Below are 26,855 nucleotides of genomic sequence, written 5' to 3'. Positions count from 1 at the left end.
ATATGTGTACAGATATTTTAATATATCTTAGTATCTTATTTTGAGCCCTCTTGAAATAATGTGAGCCATTAATTTATTCATGAGGAAATAACAAAATACTTCTGATTAGTTGGCTGGAGACTCTACTCTGCTGTTTAAAAGATGAATTAACCATTGTTCAGCATAATGTCTGACATATTCTGTGGATTCAAATAGTGTTTGTTGAATAAGTAGCATTTGACATCTAATGATCACATGAGATAGTTTCTTTAAATCTTGCTTATATCTGCTTGTTTCAGAGTTCGTTTTCTAGCCAAGGAGAATATAACTCATGATTATGAGGACAACACAGTCTCTTTCGTTCAGCCCAATGCTGCAATCTTTGAACCTTCACTGTCAGTTGGAACCGAGAATGACACATTCACAGTTCTCAATCTAGCTGTAGCAGTGAGTAGACAGACAACAACTCTGGTTATGCTGGGTCCTGGAGTATTTAAAACAATCTCATCTTTGAAATTATCATTAGATTTTAGTCATTTAGCCATTTTAATGAAAACATAGTCTTCTGTTATTTAGAATGGACTTATGGTCATTTGTAAAGATGAAAAAATCATAACAAGTGGAAATAGAAGACTGTTTAAGCATATCATGAATCAAATGTCAAAAAAGGGCTTAACTTGGAATGTTATATGATGGTTGGCAATGAGCTAGAGAAATTACACTTTTAGGCCAGGCAGGATTTAGCAATAATTTTAGACATAGTTTAAGAAGTTTTATTCTAATAACGGATTCATTTATTTGTTAGAATTATGTGCCTTAAATGGTGTTTGTTATTTTTTTAGGCTGCACCCCATATCTATCAAAATGCATTTGTTCAAGTGGTGCTCAATTCACTTATCAAAAAGTCAAAATCTTCTATGTTCCAAACCAGAACTTTGAGAGAACTGTTGTGGGGCTACAAGGATCCATTCTTGAGTTTGGTTCCATACCCTATTACTACCACAGTTGGTGTGTTCTTTCCTGTAAGTATTCAATATGAATGGCATGTTGTTATATTTTAATTATATAAATATATATGTATGTGTGCGTATGTATGTGTGTGTGTATATATATATGTCATTGGCAAAGTATAGTTTAGTGTATTAGCCCTCTTCCTGACCTGGGAATATAAATCCTAAGTTTTTCAAAAAAGTATCCCTTTCAGATGGCTTCAGTTTTCTAGTTAGAAAATTTACTTAATTTAATTAACTTTAAGAGTTTCTATTTTTATAAATATACAATTTTATTTAAATTTTTTATTGCAACTCTTTTCACAAAGTCAAGTTCCATGCTTTATTCTTGCATTTAATGATTTATCCTGTTACTCTTAAAACTTAATTAAAAACTTGTCTTATTGAAATGTGCAAATTCAGGCTAGGTCAGTATGCCTTATTTTAGTGGTTCACAAATATCATGAAATGGCAGTATGGAAATTAAGAAAAACATTTGGACTCAATGGTTTGTTTAGTTATAGGATGATGGTTTAAATTACTGAAAGAATAAACTGTCTTGAATTGACATTTTGTCTTTATTTAGCACTATATGTGAACACTATATTTTTCAGTTCTTTAGTGTTTTACATTTACACAGTGTTTAGGATTGCAAAGTTATATGTCAAATAAATATCAATGTAGAAAGCCTTAAGGAATCAGGGATTCAATTATTATTCGAACTCAAAAGATTCAGAACTCTTTCCTTGGCTATTTTTTAAAATTTGTAGTCTGATCTTTATCATTTTAGTCACAATTTATTAAAGAGATTTCATGAAGATAAAAGGTAGACCATTAAGAGGGAGGAGGGGGAGATTATAGGGGTTTGAAATTAATCAAATTATACTATGTTTATACAAAATATTGTGTTTCATTGTGGCATATTTGTACAATTAATATGCACTTTTTCTAAAAATCAAAAAATTTTAAAAACTCTAGAAAATCTATCTTTGTTCTTAGAATTTTTATTTAATGAGCCCTCACTTCAACATAATAGGAATGGTGATAAAAATGGTCTCATTGGCTAAATTATGACACAGAGGGCTTGAGTTTGTGTCACAAAAGCTTCTGATATTTATTTTCTTTGTCTCAGCATTTTGAACTTATTTCTAGGTAATTTTTGTATTCTACCCTTTAAAATATTAACTCTTATAATTTAAAAACTTTATTGCATGATATAAGCAATAATATTGTGAATTACCAGTATTTAAGAAATGCGCAAGTAAGTCACTTACATATAACTTGGAAATATGACTTGTTCTGCAAGTAATTTTTTCTTGGACATTTTTTTTCAGTACAATGATACTGCTGATGGAGTTTATAAAGTCTTCAGTGGAAAAGATAATATAAACAATGTTGCCATAATAGACACTTATAAAGGTAAAAGGTAAGTTTCTGGGTAAATTTTGTGTGTGTGTGTGTAGTTACTAGGGTACTACTCTAAGGCAGGAGTGGTATTTAAGGCAGAGGACTCAACTTGTGACCCCAGTGGCAGCTGTATATCAGCCCTAGAAATTACCGTTCTGCCAGGCATTAGCCCATCAAATATGAAAACTGGCAGGTTCACAGCAAAGCAAAGCTTGTGCTGTTGAACATCTGCACTGTTTAGTTTGGTTTGCCTTTATCATCTTATCATCTCTGCTGCATATCCAGCATTTTTGTGTACCCATACAATGAGAGAATCATAACTGAAAAGAAAAATCAATACATTAATTGGTAGTCTAGTGAAATAGAATATATTTTAATGTTTTTATAACTAAGTGTGTCAAATAAAAATTGTGCATTTTAGTGACATATCTAAATGTGTCTATATAGACAGAAACTTGATGAATCTATGCAAAAGCTTTTTCCTCCTGCTAACAATCTTGAAATGATTTCTATAAGAATGGCTCAGCTCATTTTACCTATCTGAATGCAAGAATGAATTTAAGTACAGTGCTAGAATTTGCATATTAAATGCAGAAATATCTTTGAAGTAGTAAGAGAACAACTTCTTATAATAATGCACAGCTTCTTAAGTGCATTATTTCCCTTCTCCTGCAACCTCATCCAAAGGAGTCATTTTTAGGGTTCTATTTTACACATATGAAAAAATATATCAGGTGAGCAAGACTTTTCTTAAAATTTATAACTGTACTTTAGACCAATTATTTCCTGAAAAAAATAAGCAAAACTGAAAGATATTACATGTTTTTATTAATTATTGCCTCAAACTGGATTGTTATCTAATACTGCATGCAATAGTTAAATATTTACTAGTGTAGTACCTCTTCTAAAGAGTTCATAGTTACATCTTTTCATACCAAAGTCCAGTGGAGGAAAACAAACACTTCTAAGTATTTATTCTAGGGGAAATCACTAACTGATGTTTACATTTTGAACAATGAGCATTTCACTATTGACAGTTAATTAGTACTACTAATTAGATTAAGAATTACCCATTAATTTAAGACTATAGGGTTGACCTAACTCCTCATGACAAGACCAAACATTTTTAACAGCATATTATGTTTAAAATTAAAAAAAAAGCTTGTGTTGACATTTCAGTAGATAATGAGTGGGAAAAAACTAATTTTTTCCATCACCAAAAGTATGCCTACAGATGGAGGGAAATTATTATTCCTATTTTTCTATCACATCCAGAGCCTTCTCTAGCTCTTACATAGACATTAATACATAAACTAGTAAACACTATCCTACTTTAATGCCAATCTATGCAAGTGTTATAATGAAGACAACATAAAAATTGAATATTTACATGTTTTGAATTCTGTGTATCCAAACATCTGCTGCTTTTCTTTCCCCTCTTCTGCCTCATAATAAGCTTTCATTAGTATCCCTTTAATGTTTTTCTCCTCTTCCATATGGATACCCAATATGCAACCAAATATTTATTTATTTTACTGGAAGGAAAATTCCCTAAGTAGAGATCTATATTTCTGATAAATGTTTTTCAATGTTTTCTTTTAGAACTATATCTATTCCAAATAGTTTCTGATTAACTTGGCATCTCAATTTTTATTTATAACCTGGCCACTGATGGTATTTTATTGCAATAAGCTTGAAAGATTTGAACAAAATGTGAATCAAATGAATTAGAACATTTCTTAAACTTTTCATTTGTCACATCTTAATTTTCATTATGTTAGCAGAGGTATTGAATCCTAGTAGAAAAAGTAACACAAGTAAGGTGTTCTTTAAATATTTGTTCAATTTCTCTCTTATTCTTAAGGAATCTCTCCTACTGGCCAAGTTATTGTGACATGATTAATGGTACAGGTAAGAACACTTATGATAATAATCACCATGAACCCAACTCACCTGCTCGCACAATACAGCCCCAAACCTACACTATTCTGAAGGTTAAGGGTGTGTTTACTTGTCTTCTAGTCCCCACAAAATAATTGTCTCTATTTTTATGTGGGTTTAGTAAATGTGTGTTTAACATTATGGTATTTCTGAAGATTAACTGCAGATGATTAGTTCTTACTGCATTACTAGGAAATGTTTGCTTTGTAAAACCTGTACTAAATGAACTCTTATCCTGGCAATGGAAATAAGTTGCTTAAAATGAAAAAAAAACAGGCTTATAGACATAATTACTTTTGAGACCTTTTCCAAATACCATAAAGATAACAGAATTGAAAAGAAATTAACATAATTACACATGGGAAAACACTCTGCTCTGAGATTCAGAGCTAAATGAGAGAAGCTGCAGAACTGAACCATCTATTTTGGATGTCAGAATAAGAGAGCAAAGAAAAAAAATAACAAGATTAGCTATTAACCTTAAAAATATGTTAAAAATAAGTTCAGAATTAGAATGGGAGGAAAATTTAAGAGCTTTGAGGTTTTGTTAGATTTGGATAATTATTTTCCTGAAGAAAAGAAAAGTACACATTTAACTCAGTCTAAGTGCCCTTCAACAGATGATTGAATTAAGAAATTGTGGTTTAAATGCACAATGAAATGGTGCTCGGCCATAAAGAATGACTTCATGATATTTACCAGTAAATGCATGGAAGATTATGTTAAGTGAAATAAGCCAACCCCCCAAAAATCAAAGGTCGCATGTGTTCATTAATATGCGGAAGCTAAAACACAATAAGAGGGTAGGGAAAGAACAGAAGTTCAGTACATTAGATAAAGAGGAATGAAGGGAAGGGAGAATAGGAATAGGAATGTCATTGGAATTAATATGACATAATTTTCCCATGTACATATGTGAAAAAACCTAAGCAAATCCCACCATCATGTACATCCACAAGAATGAGGTTCTAATTAGAATAAGATAAATATGCATGTACAATTTTATCAAAACAGATTCTACTGTTATGTATAATAGAAAAGAATTTTTAAACAGTGGGAATGAAATACTATGAGGTGATTAAAATCAGGTGAGTTTATCTGCTTAGAAATACATGCAAAATGTTTACAAAGCAGGCAAGGAAATGCACTATAGGAAAATGATAAAGACAAACGAAATTATGTAAAAAGGAAGCACCAGAGCTGTTTACTTTTCCAAAGATATGACTGAATTTTGCCTGTTTATTAAAATTTTATAAGGGAAAAAATCAGCAAAAGCACTATTGTATTTTCTTTGTAGGATTTTAGGCCTTGGAAACAATTCTAAGAGTATTTCTACAAATAAACAGAGTTAATAGTGTTAAGGCACTCGTCTAAGAGTTACCAACAGAATACTTAGTCATTTAGGACTGAGAGAAATGCACTAAACTGCTCCTAAAGAAGAAAGAATCCTGTATGGGTTTAATGGGAAAAAATCATTAAACAATTCTGTCCAAAGCAAGCAGAAGATAAGTGTAACAAAAGGAGGCAGAGGTCAGATGACTTGTTAGTGACAATGACAATTGTGAACATTAGGCATGAAGGTAAAGATATGGAAGCAGAAAATAAATCAAGAGCAGAGGTAGTTTGGCAGAGGCAGGGGACATACTGAATGAAACAAGGATGCCCATGTGTTTTCATCATGCTTAAGTAGTGCATCTCCTACCTTCAGTAAATTTGAAAAGACAAAGTGAAAATAAGATCCACATTTAGAACATTTCTTTTGGGGAAGAAAGGTAAGCCAACTTATGATCATCATCGTACAAGGTGATTGTTGAGTATAGTTATGGCATATTTTCAATGATATTTCAGATAATGATTTTTAAAGTTTTTCAATGTATTTTCTTTCAATTGTGAATGACCTGAAAGACAGCTGTAGGCTATGCCCTATAAGGACCAATATGGGGATTTTAAACTCTAATATCCTGTCCTCTGAATGCCAGGATCAAGCAGTGACCATAGTATCATTGTAATTTTATTATAATAGAATAGACATTATGATTGCTGTATGTATATAGGTGACTCTATGACTAGTGTGATTCTGCAATCTGTACAATCAGAAAAATGAGAAATTATACCCCAATTGATTCAAATGTATGAATTGCCAAGATCATTGTAATGTCATGTGTAGCTAATAAAAAAAAAATCACACATAACAAGAGCATCGGTGAAGGATAACAAGGTCATAGGGTTTACAATTTTGCCAGAAAAAGAACCTGGAATGCATAATTGAAGGATGAGTTTAAACAGTTTAGAATGCATGCATTCACTGGTGCTCAATTTGGTAATATTTTGGAAGTAACTGGAGGAGTTACCTAGTTATTTCTTCATTTAGTCAGTGAGTGCTATGGATTATAATCATAGTTATGGAATTCAATAAACTAAAACAATGCTTCTTTAAATTTGATGGATATGTTTTGAAAGCATTTGCAAGAAACACTAGTTAGAGAACTTCATGGTCTTAAAAATATTAATCAGCCATTAGTACAAATGAATGAATCACAAGTAAAAACAAGAACAATGACAATATAGCTAGAGTTCTAAATAAACTTTAACAAAAAAAAAAAGCCACTCAGGTGATGAAAAAGGGCATTTCAAAAACCACATAAAAATCACAACTTTTACATCTGATTTTACCATTTTTTAATTTTATACCTATGAATGCACATGATATGCAAATTTGTTGAAAAAGGATAGCTTTTAGCCACATGCGGTTTTCAAGCACTCAAACTATAGCTAGTATTATTGAAATGTTAGTAGAAATGCACACTGGAACTTAAATGAAAATATTTTTTGACATACTGGTTCAAAACAAAAATATATGTTACTTTTTTTTAAAGTTACTGTGGTATTAGATAATTTTCACATAGGTGATTTATATCATTTCCATTGACTATGCTAGAAGTTTCTAGATTTTTCTAGAATGCACGTTAATCTAATCACTTGCCACTGGATTTATTTTTAAATAGATGCAGCTTCGTTTCCACCTTTTGTTGAGAAGACTCGATTATTGCAGTTCTTTTCCTCTGATATTTGCAGGTAAGAGAAAGACATCAATGTATCTCTGAAAGTCAGACATAGTTTCCCAAATGATAAAAATTAAGGTCAGGAAACCCTTACTTAATTGTCATTTGGAAAAATGTAGTTAAGGAAGTTTTTCTTGATTTAATAAATGCAGCATATGGCATTCATGATGTTTAACTCTGCAAATATCCTTCTATACACTTCCACTTATAATAATTTTCTTTGCCATTTCTAAGACCTAATATGCATTTATTTTTAATAACATGCCTAAAAGGATATGTCCAGTATTTCTAAAGATAATGCAGCTATCACAAATTTATTTATTAATGGCTATCCTCTGCCACTACAGCATCTTTTCAAATTGGTGGGGGCTCAATTCATACCCCACAAGAACTGGAGCCCATGCATGTCACTACCTTTGAATCTCAGTCCTATCCCTAAGGACTGAGACTGTGGGCAGATCTCTAACATCTCTAAAACAGTCCTCTCTCTCAGAACAATGAGAGCAGTGTTTCTTCACACAGGGTTATTGAGGATTAGAAGGAATATTTATGGAGATCTTCTACATTTCCTAGGGTGCTGGTGGATGCTTGTCAAATGCTAGAGGTCTATGTGTGCATGCACATGAACATGACTCACTAAATGAATGGCTTTTCTCAAGATTTAGTTTTGAAAGATAGAAATTTCACTCAATTTACACTGGGTACAAATAATGAATTCTGAAGTAAGTTATAAATATTTACTCTCTTGGAGAAATTTACTATGATAAATATATTTGATATAAATATTCTACGGTAGTTCATAAGCAAAACTTGCCCTAAATGTCTAAAGCTTTTGAGAACAAAAGAATATTTCACACTCAGGTAGTGAATTCTTATGTGTCTTAAAACTTCAAGAAAACTTTCTTCTAATAATTTTAAATTCTAGCAAGTATCTGATATTTCTAAATTAAAGCATGAATATAAACTAAAATAAAGAAATAATAGATCTTCAGAATGTGCCTCTGGTTCTTGAATAAAGCTATTTGTATCACTGTTTAGGTCCATCTATGCTGTATTTGGATCTGAAGTTGACCTGAAAGGAATCCCTGTGTATAGATTTGTTCTTCCAGCAAAGGCCTTTGCATCTCCAGTTGATAATCCAGACAACCATTGTTTCTGCACAGAAAAAATTATCTCAAAAAATTGTACATCCTATGGTGTTCTAGACATTGGCAAGTGCAAAGAAGGTATGTAAACGTGCTCAGTGTCAGGCTTCATGATGTAACTGGCAATATTCCTTAAGTAGAAATTTTGCCTAAACTCCCTTTCTATCCCCAATTTAACATTAAAGACAGTGATGATGGCAGAATGTAAGTGTTGGTGACAGGAAATGTTGGTCTTAGTTTCATGTGATTTTTTTGAGGCCTCAATTTTATTTCAGTGTAGTTATTGGGGGGAGTGTTCATAACCTGTGCTGCTTTTAAGTTACCATGCACCATTGTTCTAGCACTTTTTCTCCTAGAAAATGGTAAAGAAAGGTAAATGTGTTTTCAGTATGTCTCTAAAGCAAGAATTGACAAAACTTCTGGATCATATTCTTCATACTATCCTGACTACAAAGGAAGAAAGAAAAAATATTCCTAAATCCTAGGTCCATTGACCTATTACTGCTCAAAAGATGAAAAAATTATAAGTTGAAACTTTGTGATTAACTGCTGAACTTTGCATATTGAAAATTGACATCCAAAGAAGAACTGAGTAGTAGGATGGTTTTATTTTTGTAGAATAGTAACCTGATATACTTTTCCTTTACCCTTAGTTGTAATCCATGTTCAAAACCAATTATGTAGTTTTTAATCTAATAAAGATTTTTAAGGAAATATTTTCTGAGTGATATAAGAAGAAATTTCCAATTGATTCTAAAAACTTGTTTTCAGGTAAACCTGTGTACATCTCGCTTCCTCATTTTCTACATGCAAGTCATGATGTTTCAGAACCTATAGAAGGCTTAAATCCAAATGAAGAAGAACATAGTACATTCTTGGATGTTGAACCTGTAAGTATATATATATTATTCTTAAAAAATGAAAATTATCTCATTAGTCACATATTGAGCATACTTTTTGAATCATTCTTAATTACTGAAACATAATTTCAGTGAAAGTTACATTAACTTCTTCCTATTGCACATACATAAATGTCAAGAAAATTCAATTTGAGTTTCAGCATATGGAACTTCCTAAGCCTTTTGAATGTTTCATAGGTCAGGAATCTAATAATGAAAATAAGACTAATTGCCTGATAAAAATTAAATATACAGATACATTTAACTATTTTATTCTAATACCGTGTCTTTCTACAGGCCTTCTGTAAGGAGTCAGTGTATTCCATGAGGGATCAATGTGTTATGAGTGTATTTCCTGTCAATAAAAATCTAACAATTCATGTAGCACACAGTTTTAATATTTGAATTATTTTAGTCTTTTTTTTCTTCCAAATGTTAAAGGAGGGCTGGGAATATAGCTATGTCAGAGCAATTGCCTAGCGAAAGGGCTTGGGTTTGCTCTTCAGCACCCTCCCCAAACAGATACATGGATTCTGACCAAATATATTTGACCACACATAGTTCAGGAATTAAAAATTATATAAGGTGTTTTGCACTTTGTTAACGCTGCTATTATTTTTTTCAAAACCATTTTAGGTAAATAACATAAAACTAAAACCTTGATATTAGGTTAGACAACAAAAATGTGTATATGAACACATGTATATGAAAGTTATGTAGACCCATAACTGCATAAACACATTCTATGTGTATTTGTATATGGAATAATAATTAGGTCCAATTAATTTTTTATAAGCTTCAAAAATTTTTTTCTTTTAAAAACTTTTCTGCTATCATACCAAAAGTGGATTTTGGATATTATAAGAATGTCTTTAAAACAATTTGGTAATTATTTCTCTTTTTAGATAACTGGATTCACTTTACAATTTGCAAAACGGCTACAAGTCAACATATTGGTCAAGCCAGCAAAAAAAATTGAGTGAGTCTTTGATAAGATTAATTATAATTTGGAGCATTGTCTTGAAAGAATATAAGTAAATTTATAAAAGTGGAAAGAATATCAAATATTGACTTCTCTTTAGCTTAATGTCATTATATATTAACTATTTAAATACTTAGGATATATTATCTTATAATTCAGACTAATACCTAGAGTTTATTGAGATGGTATTTACATATTTTGGAATACTTCTGATTGGATTTTTGGGTCCTTTCATTTCACAATTATTCCTATGACAATAACTTTTAAACGACATTTTGCTTCCCTGAGTAGAACTTGTTGAAAAGAAAAATGAGTGCTTGGGAAATTTTTAATTATTAGTGAAAAGTCTGAGGAACAACTGTGTTAAAATTTAAATGATTCATTGTAGAGACCAAAATCAAGAAACTTAAGCTTCCATGACATACTGGTTATTTCTGAAAATTTATGCTAGTGGTTATTATCAAATAGATTGGAAATAATTATTAAAATATATGTCAATGTTTATTACAGAGCATTAAAGAACCTGAAGAAAAATTATATTGTGCCTATACTTTGGCTTAATGAGGTTAGTATGTTCATTTATTAGTCATTAGCAGTCAATTTATTATGTAAAAAAGCTTTTGATGTTTCAAAATTATGTCTACATAGTGTTTGAAGTTGTATTCCTATTGCCCATATGGATGAATTTGCACTTAACTGATGATGTATGTTTGAGATAACCAAATTGCATAGAAACTTGTTAAGTATTCTGAACAAAAATGAAAATTAAGTGTATTTTGAATCTAAATTTAAAGTGCTTATTACATATTTTTCTTCATGCTTCATCTCTTCTTTAGGAAGAGTCCTACAGAAGACTCACTGAACATGCTAGTGACAATAAAAGCATAGTTGGCTTTTATTATTTTGTTTTTAGAGTAGGTGCAGGCACTCTGTCCTACTTCCTGACTAGCCAAATATGGTGTAAACCACCAAATTGATTATTTTCAGAATTAAAAAATGCCTTGCAGAAGCCTTCAAAACAAAAGGTCAACAAGAAATGTTGACCTTTGTAGTTTTCCTCTGCCAGTGGGAAACACTTGGAAAATCATTAAGTATTTCACATACTTCTGAAGATTAATTCTAATACATTGAAGAATACTATCCAGCACACTTAAAGGGAAGGGTATTATTACTCTATGTTGACATGTCATGTTTGGCATGCCGAAGGAAATCCCACTGACTTGTCCTATAGATGCAGATCATTAATACCTCTACAAGGATTTGAAAAAAAAAAAGGATGGTACATAATTGGAGGGTTTAAACATTTTGTTTCACTAAAATTCCCCAATAATGCTAAATATTCATTTGATTGCAGACTGGTACTATTGGCGATGAGAAGGCAGAAATGTTCAAAAGTAAAGTGACTGGAAAAATAAAACTCCTTGGCCTGGTAGAAAATATCTTACTCGGTGTTGGGGTGGTGATGTTTGTTGCATTTATGATTTCATATTGTGCATGCAGATCAAAGAGGAGTAAGTACATGCAATATATATTCCTTAAGTAGAATTAGTTTATATAGTTATTCTTTACACTTTGTTGAAGAGGGGTGGCATATTGGGTGACAGATTTTCCAGAGATATTTAGCGCTTCAAAAATTGGAGGTTGTATTAAGACACAAATCAAGACTGAGTAAATAAGGCAAAAACAGTCAAGCAGATCACTAAGTTATAGCCTTAATTCTGTGAGGAATGGAAAAATACTATTGTGCCCATTATAAAGTTAGTATGGATAGGTTTTGCCCCAAATCTTCATTTCTTATATTTAATTATGAAAAAAACTACAAATACATAATTTTACTACATACTAAGAAACTTATGCAACGTTAAACCTCTACAGTTTTTAAGTAGGCCAAAACTTAAAAGGAAAAAAATATGCTGTTTTTTTTCAAAGCATAGAAGCAAAATGAATTATAAAACAAAACATATTAAGGAGAACAGGATGTCTATATGTCCAAATCCTGGGTGTGTACCCTAGATATTTCATATGAAATACTGATGAACAATTAAAAATCATGATATAAAAATTTGTGTGTAACAGTATTAAGAAATAGAATTAGTCAACCAAGTTATTCACAGGCTAGAAGATAAACCCAGTAACTCTGGAGAAGAGTGTTATGGACAAATTGCAAAAGGGGTTCAGGTCACTGATGTAGATATTAGTGACCATGTTCCCTATACAGTAACAGAAATTAATCTTGCCCTACTGTCCCTAAATAAAAGCCTTTCTTTAAATAGCCTTTTAGGGAGGTATTTCCATGTCAAAAGTGCATGCAGTATAAATAGGATAAGCTTGCTCTGAAAGTCACAACATCAAAATGTTTTTAAGAATCTTTCTAATCAAACAAATGAATATAAACTATCTTATATAGAAATTCTCAATTTTCTTTTTCTTTCTTTCTTTTTCCGAGTGATGACTAGCAATCTCTGCCACAAGTCTATTTTAATATAAATTTGGGAGGGAGATGACAATTTGGCAGAAAGGATACACAGTTTCCCTAGTTTAGTTTTATTTTGTCTAACCAACAAACATAGAAGAAGGAGCTTTGGATGGTCATGAGAACAATTGCAGGCCAGATACTACCTGAACATTAAGCCAACTTTCCCGACTCTCAAAAAAACTGGACTGGTTTCAGATCCACATCCAGCCACAAACTAATACAGTGACTAGTTAGGTTGCATTCTTTCATGGCCTCAGATCTTTTGGGTAAATTAAGGGTCTTGCATTAGAGCCCCAGTTTGCAAACAATGTTCCAAGGACGCTTAAGAATCCTCAGAGTCTCTTCAGGCACTAGGGGCTGGCTGTGAACTCTTCTTCCCTTTAGCAATAGCAACTCCATTTTGGTTGGTTGTGTGTCTTAGGCTTTGAATGAATTTTCTTTTTTTTTAATTGATTTTTAAAAAATAAATGACAGTGGAATGCATTACAATTCTTATTACACATTTATAGCACAATTTTTCATACCTCTGGTTGTGTATAAAGCATGTTCACACCAATTCATGTCTTTATATATGTACTTTGGATAATGATGTCCCTCACATTCCACCATCCTTGCTAACCCCTCTGTCCTATCTAGATTTTGTGTATTCCTCCCATGCTCCCCTCCCTACCTCACTATGAATCAGCCTCCTTATATCAGAGAAAACATTTGGCTTTTGGGGATTGGCTAAATTCACTTAGCATTATCTTCTCCAATGCCAAAAATTTTCATTATCTCTAGCAATTAGAGAAATGCAAATCAAAACTACTCTAAGATATTATCTCCCTACAGTCAGAATGGCAGCTATTATGAAGACAGACAACAATAAGTGTTGGCGAGGATGTGGGGAAAAGGGTACATTCATAGGTTGCTGGTAGGACTGCAAATTGGTGCAGCCAATATGGAAAGCAGTATGGAGATTGGAAAACTGTGAATAGAACCACCATTTGACCCAGCTGTCCCTCTCCTCAGTCTATACCCAAAGGACTTAAAAAAACAGCATACTATAGGAACACAGCCACATCAATGTTTATAGCACCACAATTCACAATAGCTAGACTGTGTAACCAACCTAGATGCCCTTCAATAGATGAATGGACTTAAAAAAAGGTGGCATATATACACAATGGAATATTACTTAGCAATACGAGAATGAAATCCTGAATTTTCTACTTGTAACTATTTGAGCTTTAAATATTTACATTTTATGTGTTATCACATCTATTCCTTAATACAATTTAATGAGTTTCCAATTGTCTGAATTAATCAACCTCAGTTCTATCTTATAGAGACAATACAGAAAATCAAAATTTAATAGATGTGACTATTACTAAAGTATAATTTAGTCTAAATAATGATTTTTAAAGTAGAATTTGTAGACATACACAATAGAATCCATTTTGATATAATCATACATGCAAGGAATATATCTTACTCTAGTTATGAACATCTACAAGAATGGTGTCCTCATTATGGGATTCACCAATGTTTTCATATATGTACACTGGAACATTATTCATTCCACTGTCATTTTATACTTTATTAAGATATTGAGAGCTGTGTCTTGGGAGGCAGCTCAATATTTTTTCTCTGGATCATTTCTGCAATTGTTTGTTTACGCGCACACACAAGACTTGAAAAACCCTGCCTAAAATCTATTTGAACAGAATGTATTCAAAATGTTAGCATGGCATATTAATATTTGCCACTACTGAAATAACAAGTTGGAAGGCTATTCATGGGATCATTTATGTAATAAAAAATATAAAAATATTCATTCACTGAAAATCTAAAACCAAATTTATTCAAGTGGTAAAACATGCTTTTATAAAGAAATTATTTTAAAAATAATTCTGTGTTAAACTTATGTGATGGATTTCAGCACAGAAAGATTTCTGAATATCAGCTTCCTTGGGTCTAAATATAGCCAAGTTACAGAACTGAAAATGGTCAGTGCTGGTCAACAGATATTTGTTTTGCTCATACATTTAATGGTTATAAGAAAAAATTATTGCCTTTATAACGCTTTTCCCCCTACAAAAATTTTTTTCTTCATTACTTGATTTACTAGAATTGAAGGAATTATAGGAGATATAGCATTCCTTAAGTTCAGTGGGGAAATTTATTAAAAGGAAGGAGACAGATGTATAGGAGAGAAGAAAGTTTATGATAGTAAAACTAAAGTGTTTTTTTCTTATTGGATCACAAGGAGACTATGTCAGTGGTCCTTTTGAGAGTAGTAATACATCCAACTCTGCAAGAAAACAATGGTCTCAAGAGGGTAGAGATGTTTGTCTAGAGCAGTTTAGTTAGCTACCAGTCCCTTGGCTTGTTATGTGCTCATCTTGAAAGTTGGGAAGCAACTGCTTGAATCCGTGAATGGGGACATGCATTGGCTGAATGGTGAGCTACAACAGAGAACCCCTCTGTTCTACTTGAGATATTAGACTGCCTAACAGAAAGCATCAGATCTTGGATATATAGGAATGCAGTACTGTTATTATTCTGCTGCTTTCTAATAAACAGTATTACTTATTCTACTTTTCAGGTGGTAAATGAGTCTGCACTTAAGCACCAGTTACATCAAGACCTTTGGTGATACCAGTCTACAAAATGGATATTTAATGCTTTATTTTTACAAAACACACATTATCCTTTAGTTGAAGAAATGGTGGCACTTTCTCTCTATATATTTTTTTGCACTAAGCTGCATCACATTTCAAAAAGATTAGGATGTCATTAAAATCTATAATTTGAACAGAAAAAGGCATCTTTTAAAATTCATCATTTATACAACTGAGTTGTTTTCAGTTTCTGCAGACCTGGCTCTAGCATGAAATGATTTGTTTTTACTTGGTTCTGGTGGTAAAGGAGAGGAAGTGGACATTATAAACAAATCCTGGGCTCCCAACTCCCATCTTTCTCATGAACTGTGAAAAACCCATTCACACTCAGAGGAGTGTCCCTGATAACTGGCAACAGACCGACCTCAGGAATGTCAGTACATTGCATTTCATGAGCATCAAATGTTTTGAAAGACATTTAAAAATGGAAAATGAGTGATTGGCTTATGAGCCATTTATTACAGCTTAAGTTCCTTTCTCTATGTAATCCTTTGTACAGCAGACATCAAAGCCACTTTTGTACTTTATAACAATGGGCTTATATTGTTTGTCACTGATCCTTCAGATGGTCATAATTTTTCACACACTGTAGCTCTTTGTATTTTAAGTACTTCGTTATGTTTTCATGTTGTATAGCTCTTCTGGAAGTGAATAGATTTTGTCTTTCTATTTAGCTGCAACATATGCCTGGCAACTTCAGAATGCTGTTCTAGTATTAATAGATGTATATGATATAAAAGAATTATTGTATGGAATGTTAGAGAATATAAGCATTAAATGTTATTTGTTGTAATAGTTCTTGCTTTCATAGTTGCCTCAGAAATACTGGTTTCGAGCATTAAAAGATATTCTTCCTTAAATTCCTGTGCTTTGTGTAACATGTTGTGCTACAAAATGTTTGCCCTTATTTCCACTTGAATTATGCTAGGTGAATCCACACTTTTTTATGAAATATTCTTTCTCAATTTAACCATTTGCTTCTGCATCTTTTTTTATGCCAAGTGCAAGAGCAAATATATATATTTGTGTATATTACATATATATATATATATATATATATATATATATATATATATACACACACACACACACACACACACTTTTATCTTTCACAATAGCAGGACTTGAATGCAAAGTTTATTTTTATGTGAAGACACATTAGTAGGTTTTGATGCTTTCTTCAGGAGGGAGGGTTTATCTGTTACAGAAAGCACTAGTCTTACAAATTTCCAAAATAGGATTTACCTGTATTTCCTTTCTATCTTGTGTTTAACACAGAGGGCTATAGAATAAATGATCAGTAACTGACCTGTTAGGATACCAAAATTAAGACTATCGAGGTCTCTTTATGCTTTATGTAAATATTGAAAATTTATCTTGAATACCTCAAACTAAGACATTACACCTTTGGAGGAATCTTTTGAATCTGACAATACATGAAACATACTAAATTAGAGCTTTTCCTTTAAATTGAAATTAAAATAGAGTTTAATTTTATGTCAATATCTTAGAGATACCTAAACATCTTTCCTTGATAATTAAAAATCAATTCCCTTTGCACTAGGGTATATTGATCTCAGAAATATAAATTTAATTCTTGAATATGGAGGGGTGAACTATGTAAAACTTCTAATTTCTATTTTCTCATAAATCTTCTAAAATGTGTAAAAAAAGGAAGTTAGTCTATATAACAGTAAGATTATATTAAAATATTCAGTAGAAAAATGATTCTGTAAATGAGAATTTTTTAATATATATGAGGAAGAGGGTGAAGCATATTGATGAAAGTAATTGTCCCCCTTCAGAAGCAAAGATATAACTGTCCATACCTGGGGCGGGCGGGGGGGGGGGTACCTCCACACAAGTGCTGAGAAATCCAGAAACCAGATGAGAGATCACACAGTACCTGGTTATAGCATAATAGATGCACTAGACAGAGTTGGAAGAACAGTTTTATATTATGCATTTTACCTCTTCCCCAGATAACATCAGATGAAGAGAAATACTATTCACTTATTAGAAAGAGAAGAGCAAACATGGGACTTTGTCTTACACCCCAACCCCATGTGTACCACAGTAAAACCCAGCACTGGGAAGACACCTATTAAAACTCTAGGTTGATACAAATAGCCTTTAGAAGTGCCCTGGAACCAGGAAGAAACTGTAGGTTCCTCAAGGGTATATGTAGTCCATAAGTGTGCATCACTTTTAGCAAACTACTATGAACTTGGGTTCTAGACAAAATTCAATGACAGTCTCCAACAGCCATAATCTCCACATGTGCTTGGGAACTGCATTTGCCCCAGTAGCACAGGAGGTCAGGTGCTACCGGCAGTCCTGGACATAGGACACTCCCTACCTCGGCAACAGACACAGTGATTGCATATGCAGGGCCCTCACCAGATGCTCTGCTCATATTCTCTGGATGGGCTAACAGTTGAAGTGCTCTCCCAGACAAAACTAGTCTGCAAAAAGTACAAAGAGTACCTTGCTTATTCAAATTTTTAGACATTGGCACGTGGCCACACAGATCAAAAACAATCAGGGAAACATCCACAAAGCAATAAAATGTCATTGAGTGAAAGACAGAGATATATGGACTGTCTAAAAATGTAAAATAACTGCTTTATGGAAGTTCACAGCTTTAAGAAAATATAGACAATAAGTGATCAGACAGACATTTAACAGATTGAATGAAATACAAGACCAAAAACTCAGAAATCTTGGAGCTGAGAAATACAATCAATGTAATGAAAATTGCCAACCTCAAGCATCAAGAGCAGATTTGATCAAACAAAAATATATATAAACTCGATGACAAGTTATTTGAAAATACAGTATTGCCTCTATATCTGTGGGTCCCACATCCATGTATTCAATAAAGAGAAAGTATTTGGGAAGAGGGGAAGATGGTAGACTAGTGAAAGGATGGCTATCCCAAGAGTTCCTCAACACCAGATTTAAAAACAGGAATAAGCTTCTCAGTGAGGTAGGTACCAGGAGGAATGCACTGAAACTTAACTATCAAAACAAAACCAAGGCAGAGGCGCCTCGGGGCTGCCGACCACTGGGACCCGAACCTGCATCCAGTAGCCGTGGGCTTCAGCGGAGCCGCTTTCCCTTTGCGCCTCGCCCAGGGACACAGTCCCACACTTGCTGACTTTGTTTTCAGGGTAATCCTGGCCTTATGAAATGAGTTAAGTATTCCCGGAGATCCAACATGGCGGCGGGCTCAGAGAGATCAAGTCTGACCTCTTCAGCTGCGCGGACATAGGGGAGTCGTAAACTGTCTAAATGCTGTTTGCTCAGGATCACTAGGCAATGCTGAGCTGACGTGGATCTGGGGCGAACAGTTTGGGCCTCTCAGAACACACACCGAGCCCGGATCAGCTGCATTCAAGCTCTGGTTCACCTGCTTCTCATGACTCAGCACTAAGGATCCCGCTGAAATACCTGGTCCGCCCTCCTGAACTTACAGAGGTAAAAGCCAACCGAGCCTTCATAGGCAGTGGCCACAGGATTGAAACAGGGCTTGGGAGACACAGTCAGGACCCACCCGTTGCATTGGTCACCCAGCAAAGGGAATAAACGGTCACCATTTGCATGGGATACCACCATGGCAGAGAACTGACATCACGGGCAGAGGAGATAACTTTATTGAAACCAGCGGCAACGGGGAATTCCTAGGGGAATGACTTAAGGGCCCCTCCCAGCTCTCCTGTGAGCGCGATAGCCAGAACAAGGGAATCAGGAGTGGCGCGGGACTAGTGGCTACCGCTCCCACCAGTGCTGACAACTGAGGTCTCTTGCACCAGCTACCGGGGGCGTGGCTACCAAAGGGCAAGCAAATTCGCTGGGGGTTCTCAGTGCCAAGCTCTACAAACATAGGGTCTGAGGGAGGCAAACAGGGAGAGTGTGCCCAGGCATTCATGAAAACAGGGCTCCCAGGAGCAGCAGACCTGGCGTGTAGCAAGTATTGTGGAGAGCATCACAGGTGAGCGGGACCTGGCTTGAGGAAACACAAGAGAAGGCCCTAGGCATTCAGAATTGGAGACCTGCCCAGTCTGGGAGGAAGAGCTGCTGCACAGTGATTGGTTCCCACCTATTGAGAGGAGAAGCTTGGCCCAGTGGGCACAGGTCCACCTACTGGAAGAGAAGTTAATCGAACTCTATGACTGCATTTATTATTATTATTATTTTTTTTTTAATTTGGGCTTTTTCTTTCATTTTCATTTTTTTGTTGTTATTTAACTTTTTTATAATGTTTTTAATTTTTAAAATGTTTCAATTTTATTATTATTATTATTTTAATTTTAATTTTCATTTTTTATTATCATTATTATTTTTTTTAAATTTTTTTCTTTATTCATTTTCTGTTTTTTCTCTTTTGTCTTTTCATTTCATTTCAATTTTCTTATTCCCCCTTCCTTGAATTCTACCTGCCTACTCTCATTCTCTAGTGATTTCTTCCCTTCCCTTCTAATATCTTTCCTCCCAAGCATCAAATAAATTTATAAGAGTAAACAGTAACTCAGTCAAACAGAATAAGAAGTAACATGAGCAGCATAAAAAAGCAAGGAAGAAAAGGAGTACAAACAATGAAAGACAGCCTAAATATTCAAGAGGACCTAGAGTCATCAGAAAAATGGTCATATAAAGAACTCAAGGAATACCTTAGACAGATGGAATGGAACCTTAGAGAGGATACGAGACAGCAAATCCAAACAGTGAAAGAACACATTGAAAATGAATTACATAAACAGATAAAAGAAGAAGTTAAGAATCTTTATCAGGAGATAGAGATTATAAAAAAAAAAAACAATAATTCTACAAATGAAGGAAACGATAAACCAAATTAAAAACTCAATTGAGAGTATCACTAACAGAGTGGAGCAAGTAGAAGCCAGAACGCCAGATAATGAAGACAAAATATATCATCTTGAAAAGAGTCTAGCCAACTCAGATAGGCTGGTAAAAAATCTCGAGAAAAACATCCAAGAGATTTGGGATACCATAAAAAAACCAAACTTACGAGTCATCGGGATAGAGGAAGGCACAGAGATTCATACCAAGGGAATGAGTAACCTCCAGAATGAAATAATTACAGAAAACTTTCCAGAAATAAAAAAGGAAATAGATATACAAATTGTAGATGCATACAGGACACCGAGCACACAAAATCACAATAGACCAACGCCAAGACACATTGTTATGAAGATATCCAATATACAGAACAAAGAGAAAATATTAAAAGCTACAAGAGAAAGGAGGCAGATTACATTCAGGGGTAAACCAATAAGGTTAACAACAGATTTTTCATCACAGACGCTGAAAGCGAGAAGATCCTGGAACAACGTATTTCCAACACTCAAAGACAATGGATGCCAACCAAGAATTCTGTATCCAGCAAAATTAAGCTTCAGGTATGACAATGAAATAAAAATCTTTCATGATAAACAAAAGTTAAAAGAATTTGAAGCCAGATTACCAGCATTGTAAAGCGTCTTGAGCAAAACACTACACGAGGAAGAAATGAAAAACAATAACCAAAACCATGAGTGGGAAGTGCCTCGGTAAAGACAGAGGGTGACGGGGAAGATAATCATGGAGAAACAAACTAAATTTTTTTAAAAAAAGATAAATAATCAAACATGGCTGGAAGTACAAACCATGTATCAATAGTAACTCTAAATGTTAATGACTTAAACTCTCCAATAAAGCGACATAGGCTGGTATCATGGATTAAAAAAACAAATCCAACAATATGCTGCCTCCAGGAGACACATCTGATTGGAAAAGACATAACACAGGCTGAAGGTGAAAGGATGGGAAAAAATATACCACGCACACGGTCCTTGTAAGCAAGCAGGGGTGGCCATCCTCATATCGAATAAAATCGACTTCAAGACTAAGTTAATCAAAAGGGATAAGGAAGGACATTATATACTGTTAAAAGGAACCATTCACCAACAAGACATAACAATTATCAATATTTATGCACCAAATAATGGTGCTGCGACGTTCATAAAACAAATTCTCCTCAAGTTCAAGAATCAAATAGACCACAACACAATAATTATGGGTGACTTCAACACACCTCTCTCACCATTGGACAGATCCTCCAAACAAAAGTTGAATAAAGAAACTATTGATCTCAATATCACAATCAATAACCTAGACTTAACTGGCATATATAGAATATATCAACCATCATCAAGTGGATATACATTTTTCTCAGCAGCACATGGATCCTTCTCAAAAATAGACCATATATTATGCCATAGGGCAACCTCAGTAAATATAAAGGGGTGGAGATAATACCATGCATTTTATCAGATCATAATGGAATGAAACTGGAAATCAATGATAAAAGAAGGAAGGAAAAATCCTACATCACATGGAAAATGAACAATAGGTTAGTGAATGATCAATCGGTTACAGAAGACATAAAGGAGGAAATCAAAAAATTCTTAGAGATAAATGAAAATACAGACACAACATATCGGAATCTATGGGACACAATGAAAGCAGTTTTAAGAGGGAAATTCATCGCCTGGAGGTCTTTCCTCAAAAAAAAAGGAAAAAACCAACAAATAAATGAGCTCACACTTCATCTCAAAGCCCTAGAAAAGGAAGAGCAAAACAACAGCAAATGTAGCAGAAGGCAAGAAATAATTAAAATCAGAGCAGAAATTAATGAAATTAAAACAAAAGAAACTATTGAAAAAATTAACAAAACTAAAAGTTGGTTCTTCGAAAAAAATAAATAAGATAGACAGACCCTTAGCCAAGCTAATGAAGAGAAGACGAGAGAGAACTCAAATTACTAACATACGGGATGAAAATGGCAATATCACAACAGATGCTACAGAAATACAGAAGACAATTAGAAATTATTTTGAAAACCTATATTCCAATAAAATAGAAGATAGTGAAGACATCGATAAATTTTTTTAGGTCATATGATTTGCCCAGACTGAGTCAGGAGGATACACACAATTTAAACAGACCAATATCAATGGATGAAATTGAAGAAGCCATCAAAAGACTACCAACCAAGAAAAGCCCAGGACCGGATGGGTATACAGCGGAGTATTACAAAACCTTTAAAGAAGAATTAATACCAATACTTTTCAAGTTATTTCAGGAAATAGAAAAAGAGGGAGCTCTGCCAAATTCATTCTATGAGGCCAACATCACCCTGATTTTGAAACCAGACAAAGACACCTCAAAGAAAGAAAACTACAGACCAATATCTCTGATGAACCTAGATGCAAAAATCCTCAATAAAATTCTGGCGAATCGGATACAAAGGCACATCAAAAAAATTGTGCACCATGATCAAGTAGGATTCATCCCTGGGATGCAAGGATGGTTCAATATACAGAAATCAATAAATGTTATTCACCACATCAATAGACTTAAAGATAAGAACCATATGATCATCTCAATAGATGTAGCAAAAGCATTCGACAAAGTACAGCATCCCTTTATGTTCAAAACATTAGAAAAACTAGGGATAACAGGAACTTACCTCGACATTGTAAAAGCTATCTATGCTGAGCCTGAGGCTAGCATCATTCTGAATGGAGAAAAATTGAAGGCATTCCCTCTAAAATCTGGAACAAGACAGGGATGCCCCCTATCACCACTTCTCTTCAAAATAGTTCTCAAATGGCCAGAGCAATTAGATAGACGAAAGAAATTAAAGGCAAAAAAATAGGAAAAGAAGAACTTAAATTATCACTATTTGCGGATGACGTGATTCTATATCTAGAAGACCCAAAAGGGTCTACAAAAAAACTACTAGAACTAATAAATGGATTCAGCAAAGTGGCAGGATATAAAATCAACATGCATAAATCAAAGGCATTTCTGTATATCAGCGACAAAACTTCTGAAATGGAAATGAGGAAAAACACTCCATTCACAATATCCTCAAAAAAAAATAAAATACTTGGGAATCAACCTAACAAAAGAGGTGAAAGATTTATACAATGAAAACTACAGAACCCTAAAGAGAGAAGTAGAAGAAGATCTTAGAAGATGGAAAAATATACCCTGTTCATGGATAGGCAGAACTAACATCATCAAAATGGCGATATTACCAAAAGCTCCCTATAGGTTTAATGCAATGCCAATCAAAATCCCAACGGCATTTCTTGTAGAAATAGATAAAGCAATCATGAAATTCATATGGAAAGATAAAAGACCCAGAATAGCAAAAGCAATTCTAAGCAGGAAGTGTGAATCAGGTGGTATAGCGATACCAGATTTCAAACTATATTACAGAGCAATAGTAACAAAAACAGCATGGTACTGGTACCAAAACAGGCGGGTGGACCAATGGTACAGAATAGAGGACACAGAGACTAATCCACAAAGCTACAACTATCTTATATTTGATAAAGGGGCTAAAAGCATGCAATGGAGGAAGGATAGCATCTTCAACAAATGGTGCTGGGAAAACTGGAAATCCATATGCAACAAAATGAAACTGAATCCCCTCCTCTCCCCATGCACAAAAGTTAACTCAAAGTGGATCAAGGAGCTAGATATCAAATCAGAGACTCTGCGTCTGATAGAAAAAAAAGTTGGCTCCGATCTACATATTGTGGGGTCAGGCTCCAAATTCCTTAATAGGACACCCATAGCACAAGAGTTAAATAACAAGAATCAACAAATTGAACTTACTTAAACTGAAAAGTTTTTTTCTCAGCAAGAGAAACAATAAAAGAGGTAAATAGGGAACCTACATCATGGGAACAAATTTTTACTGCTCACACGTCAGATAGAGCCCTAATATCCAGAGTCTACAAAGAACTCAAAAAATTAGACAATAAGACAACAAATAACCCAATCAACAAATGGGCCAAGGACCTGAACAGATACTTCTCAGAGGAGGACATACAATCAATCAATAAGTACATGAAAAAATTCTCACCATCTCTAGCAGTCAGAGAAATGCAGATCAAAGCCACCCTAAGATACCATCTCACTCCAGTAAGATTGGCAGCCATGATGAAGTCAAACAACAACAAGTGCTGGTGAGGATGTGGGGAAAAGGGTACTCTTGTACATTGCTGGTGGGACTGCAAACTGGTGCGGCCAATTTGGAAAGCAGTATGGAGATTCCTGGGAAAGCTGGGACCCAGCTATTGCCCTTCTTGGACTATTCCCTGAAGACCTTAAAAGAGCGTACTACAGGGATGCTGCCACATAGATGTTCATAGCAGCACAATTCACAATTGCTAGACTGTGGAACCAACCCAGATGCCCTTCAATAGATGAATGGATAAAAAAATGTGGCATTTATACACCATGGAGTATTACGCAGCACTAAAAAATGACAAAATCATGGAATTTGCAGGGAAATGGATGGCATTAGAGCAGATTATGCTTAGTGAAGCTAGCCAATCCCTAAAAAACAAATACCAAATGTCTTCTTTGATATAATGAGAGCAACTAAGAACATAGCAGGGAGGAAGAGCAGGAAGAAAAGATTAACATTAAACAGAGACATGAGGTGGGAGGGAAAGGGATAGAAAAGGGTAATTGCATGGAAATGGAGGGAGACCCTCATTGTTATACAAAATTACATATAAGAGGTTGTGAGGGGAATGGGAAAATAAACAAGGAGAGAAATGAATTACAGTAGATGGGGTAGAGAGAGAAGATGGGAGGGGAGGGGAGGGAGGATAGTAGAGGATAGGAATGGTAGCAGAATACAACAGTTACTAATAGGGCATTATGTAAAAATGTGGATGTGTAACCGATGTGATTCTGCAATCTGTTTGGGGTAAAAATGGGAGTTCATAACCCACTTGAATCTAATGTATTAAATATGATATGTCAAGAGCTTTGTAATGTTTTGAACAACCAATTAAAAAAAAGAAAAAAAACAATAGTCACAGAAGTCAGAAATATGAACATTGTAAATTATGCATTAGAAGAGCCCAGTTTGGGCATCAATGTGGCTTCCAGCAGTGACAGCTAATGGGAGGGGGCAGTGCAGACAAAGGAGTTGGCCTTGCTTTGGATAGAGAAATCAAAAAAAGAACTGACTTGGGGTAAGCTGTGGATCACAAAGGCTGAATTTGAAAGATAGAGTCAGAAGGGGAAGCCAATCAGTAAAAGCAAATCCAAAATTAACTCCCATGGAAGGGGAAGCCTGGCACAGACAGCTGCCAGGTTCCTGGGGACACTCCTCACTGCCAGTAGCGGTAGCCTGTCTGCTGCCTCCCCACCAAGGAAAGCATGTGCTTGCACTACCTCCTGGAGAAAGTGACCACCCACTATGTTCTTGTGGCTGGTAAAAAATGAGTGTTCCTTCCACCAGTGAGAGCTACTGCCTTCTGTAGTTCAGCAGCCAGGAAAAGTGCAGGCCCTTGCCATCCCCACCATACTCCTACCACCTGCAAAATCTGTGTCCCCCACCCCACACCATCAGAGCTCTCATAGCCTAGGGACAGGAGATGTGGAACCCCTGTAGCTAACCACAAATTCCCAGAAGTCTCCTGAACAAGAGAGACTGACTTAGGCACAGAGAAAACACTTGCCTGAACCACTTAGGCTCTGGATCCCAAGGGAGAAAGCTCCCACTATTGTTGGTGCTCCAGTATGCTAGAGCAGACACACAAGAGTATCTGCACTCCAGGACAGATACCCGCTATTTCATATTCTTAGTGGTGAAGCTGAATCCTGTGAAGGTTTTGTCCCTTTATTCTAAGGTTGATTTTACCCTTGATCCAGTGTTCCAGAAATCCTGCAGAGACCAGCATCTCCCTTTCAATAGGGATTTTTATAGCAACTCTCAAACACCTACCCACAGAGTTACAAAGCTCAATGAAAACTAAACCCCAATTACTGGAATCTCCAATTTAGAAATCTGCAACACGCCCACCTAAGAAACAATGCAATTGTAAAAGGGGAGACTGGAAGTTGAGATGTACTACAACCAGATTTGCCTCCTAGCCACAAAAGCTGGCAGCTTGAACATGTGTGTCAAGCTTAATAACCCCTGATATTCAACCCAAGGGTTACAAATCCAAAAACAAATTCCAATAATGAGCATATATCCCTGAAAATAGTTTTGAATACCTCAGCAGAAATAAGCCTTTTATTTCTCAGTAAGATTTTTCATTTTTTATTTTCTTTCCTCATTTCCTTTTTTGTTCTTCATACTCAAATTTTTAATCTGTTCCTTTTATTTTTAAAATTTTAACTATTTAAAAAGTTTTCAAACATTTCATCATTGTATTACTTTTTACTTTCATTATGTATGATTTTGTGTGTGTGCAGTTGAGTATATG

At 34.5% G+C, this 26,855-nt stretch overlaps 1 protein-coding gene across 17 annotated transcripts in view; it reads left to right on the top strand.

The window, feature by feature from the left end:
• Positions 1–16,403, top strand: part of CD36 (CD36 molecule (CD36 blood group)) — an 88,674-nt gene extending 72,271 nt beyond the window's left edge. For 16 of the 17 annotated variants that reach the window (XM_081284175.1, XM_081284168.1, XM_081284173.1 and 13 more), the window contains 11 exons: positions 279–426; positions 822–1,001; positions 2,303–2,394; positions 4,240–4,286; positions 7,322–7,391; positions 8,417–8,604; positions 9,295–9,413; positions 10,328–10,401; positions 10,915–10,969; positions 11,759–11,915; positions 15,468–16,403. In XM_081284175.1, coding sequence (XP_081140301.1) covers positions 279–426; positions 822–1,001; positions 2,303–2,394; positions 4,240–4,286; positions 7,322–7,391; positions 8,417–8,604; positions 9,295–9,413; positions 10,328–10,401; positions 10,915–10,969; positions 11,759–11,915; positions 15,468–15,478 — 1,141 coding nt within the window. In that variant the 3' untranslated portion in view covers positions 15,479–16,403. The remainder of the gene's footprint in view (positions 1–278; positions 427–821; positions 1,002–2,302; positions 2,395–4,239; positions 4,287–7,321; positions 7,392–8,416; positions 8,605–9,294; positions 9,414–10,327; positions 10,402–10,914; positions 10,970–11,758; positions 11,916–15,467) is intronic. The other variant, XM_081284170.1, reaches the window with a different exon arrangement.
• The last annotated feature ends 10,452 nt before the right edge of the window (positions 16,404–26,855 follow it).

This window comes from Spermophilus citellus (assembly GCF_964194105.1).
Source record: "Spermophilus citellus genome assembly, chromosome: 3".
Taxonomy (NCBI): domain Eukaryota; kingdom Metazoa; phylum Chordata; class Mammalia; order Rodentia; family Sciuridae; genus Spermophilus; species Spermophilus citellus.
This window is presented reverse-complemented; position numbering and strand designations above follow the sequence as displayed.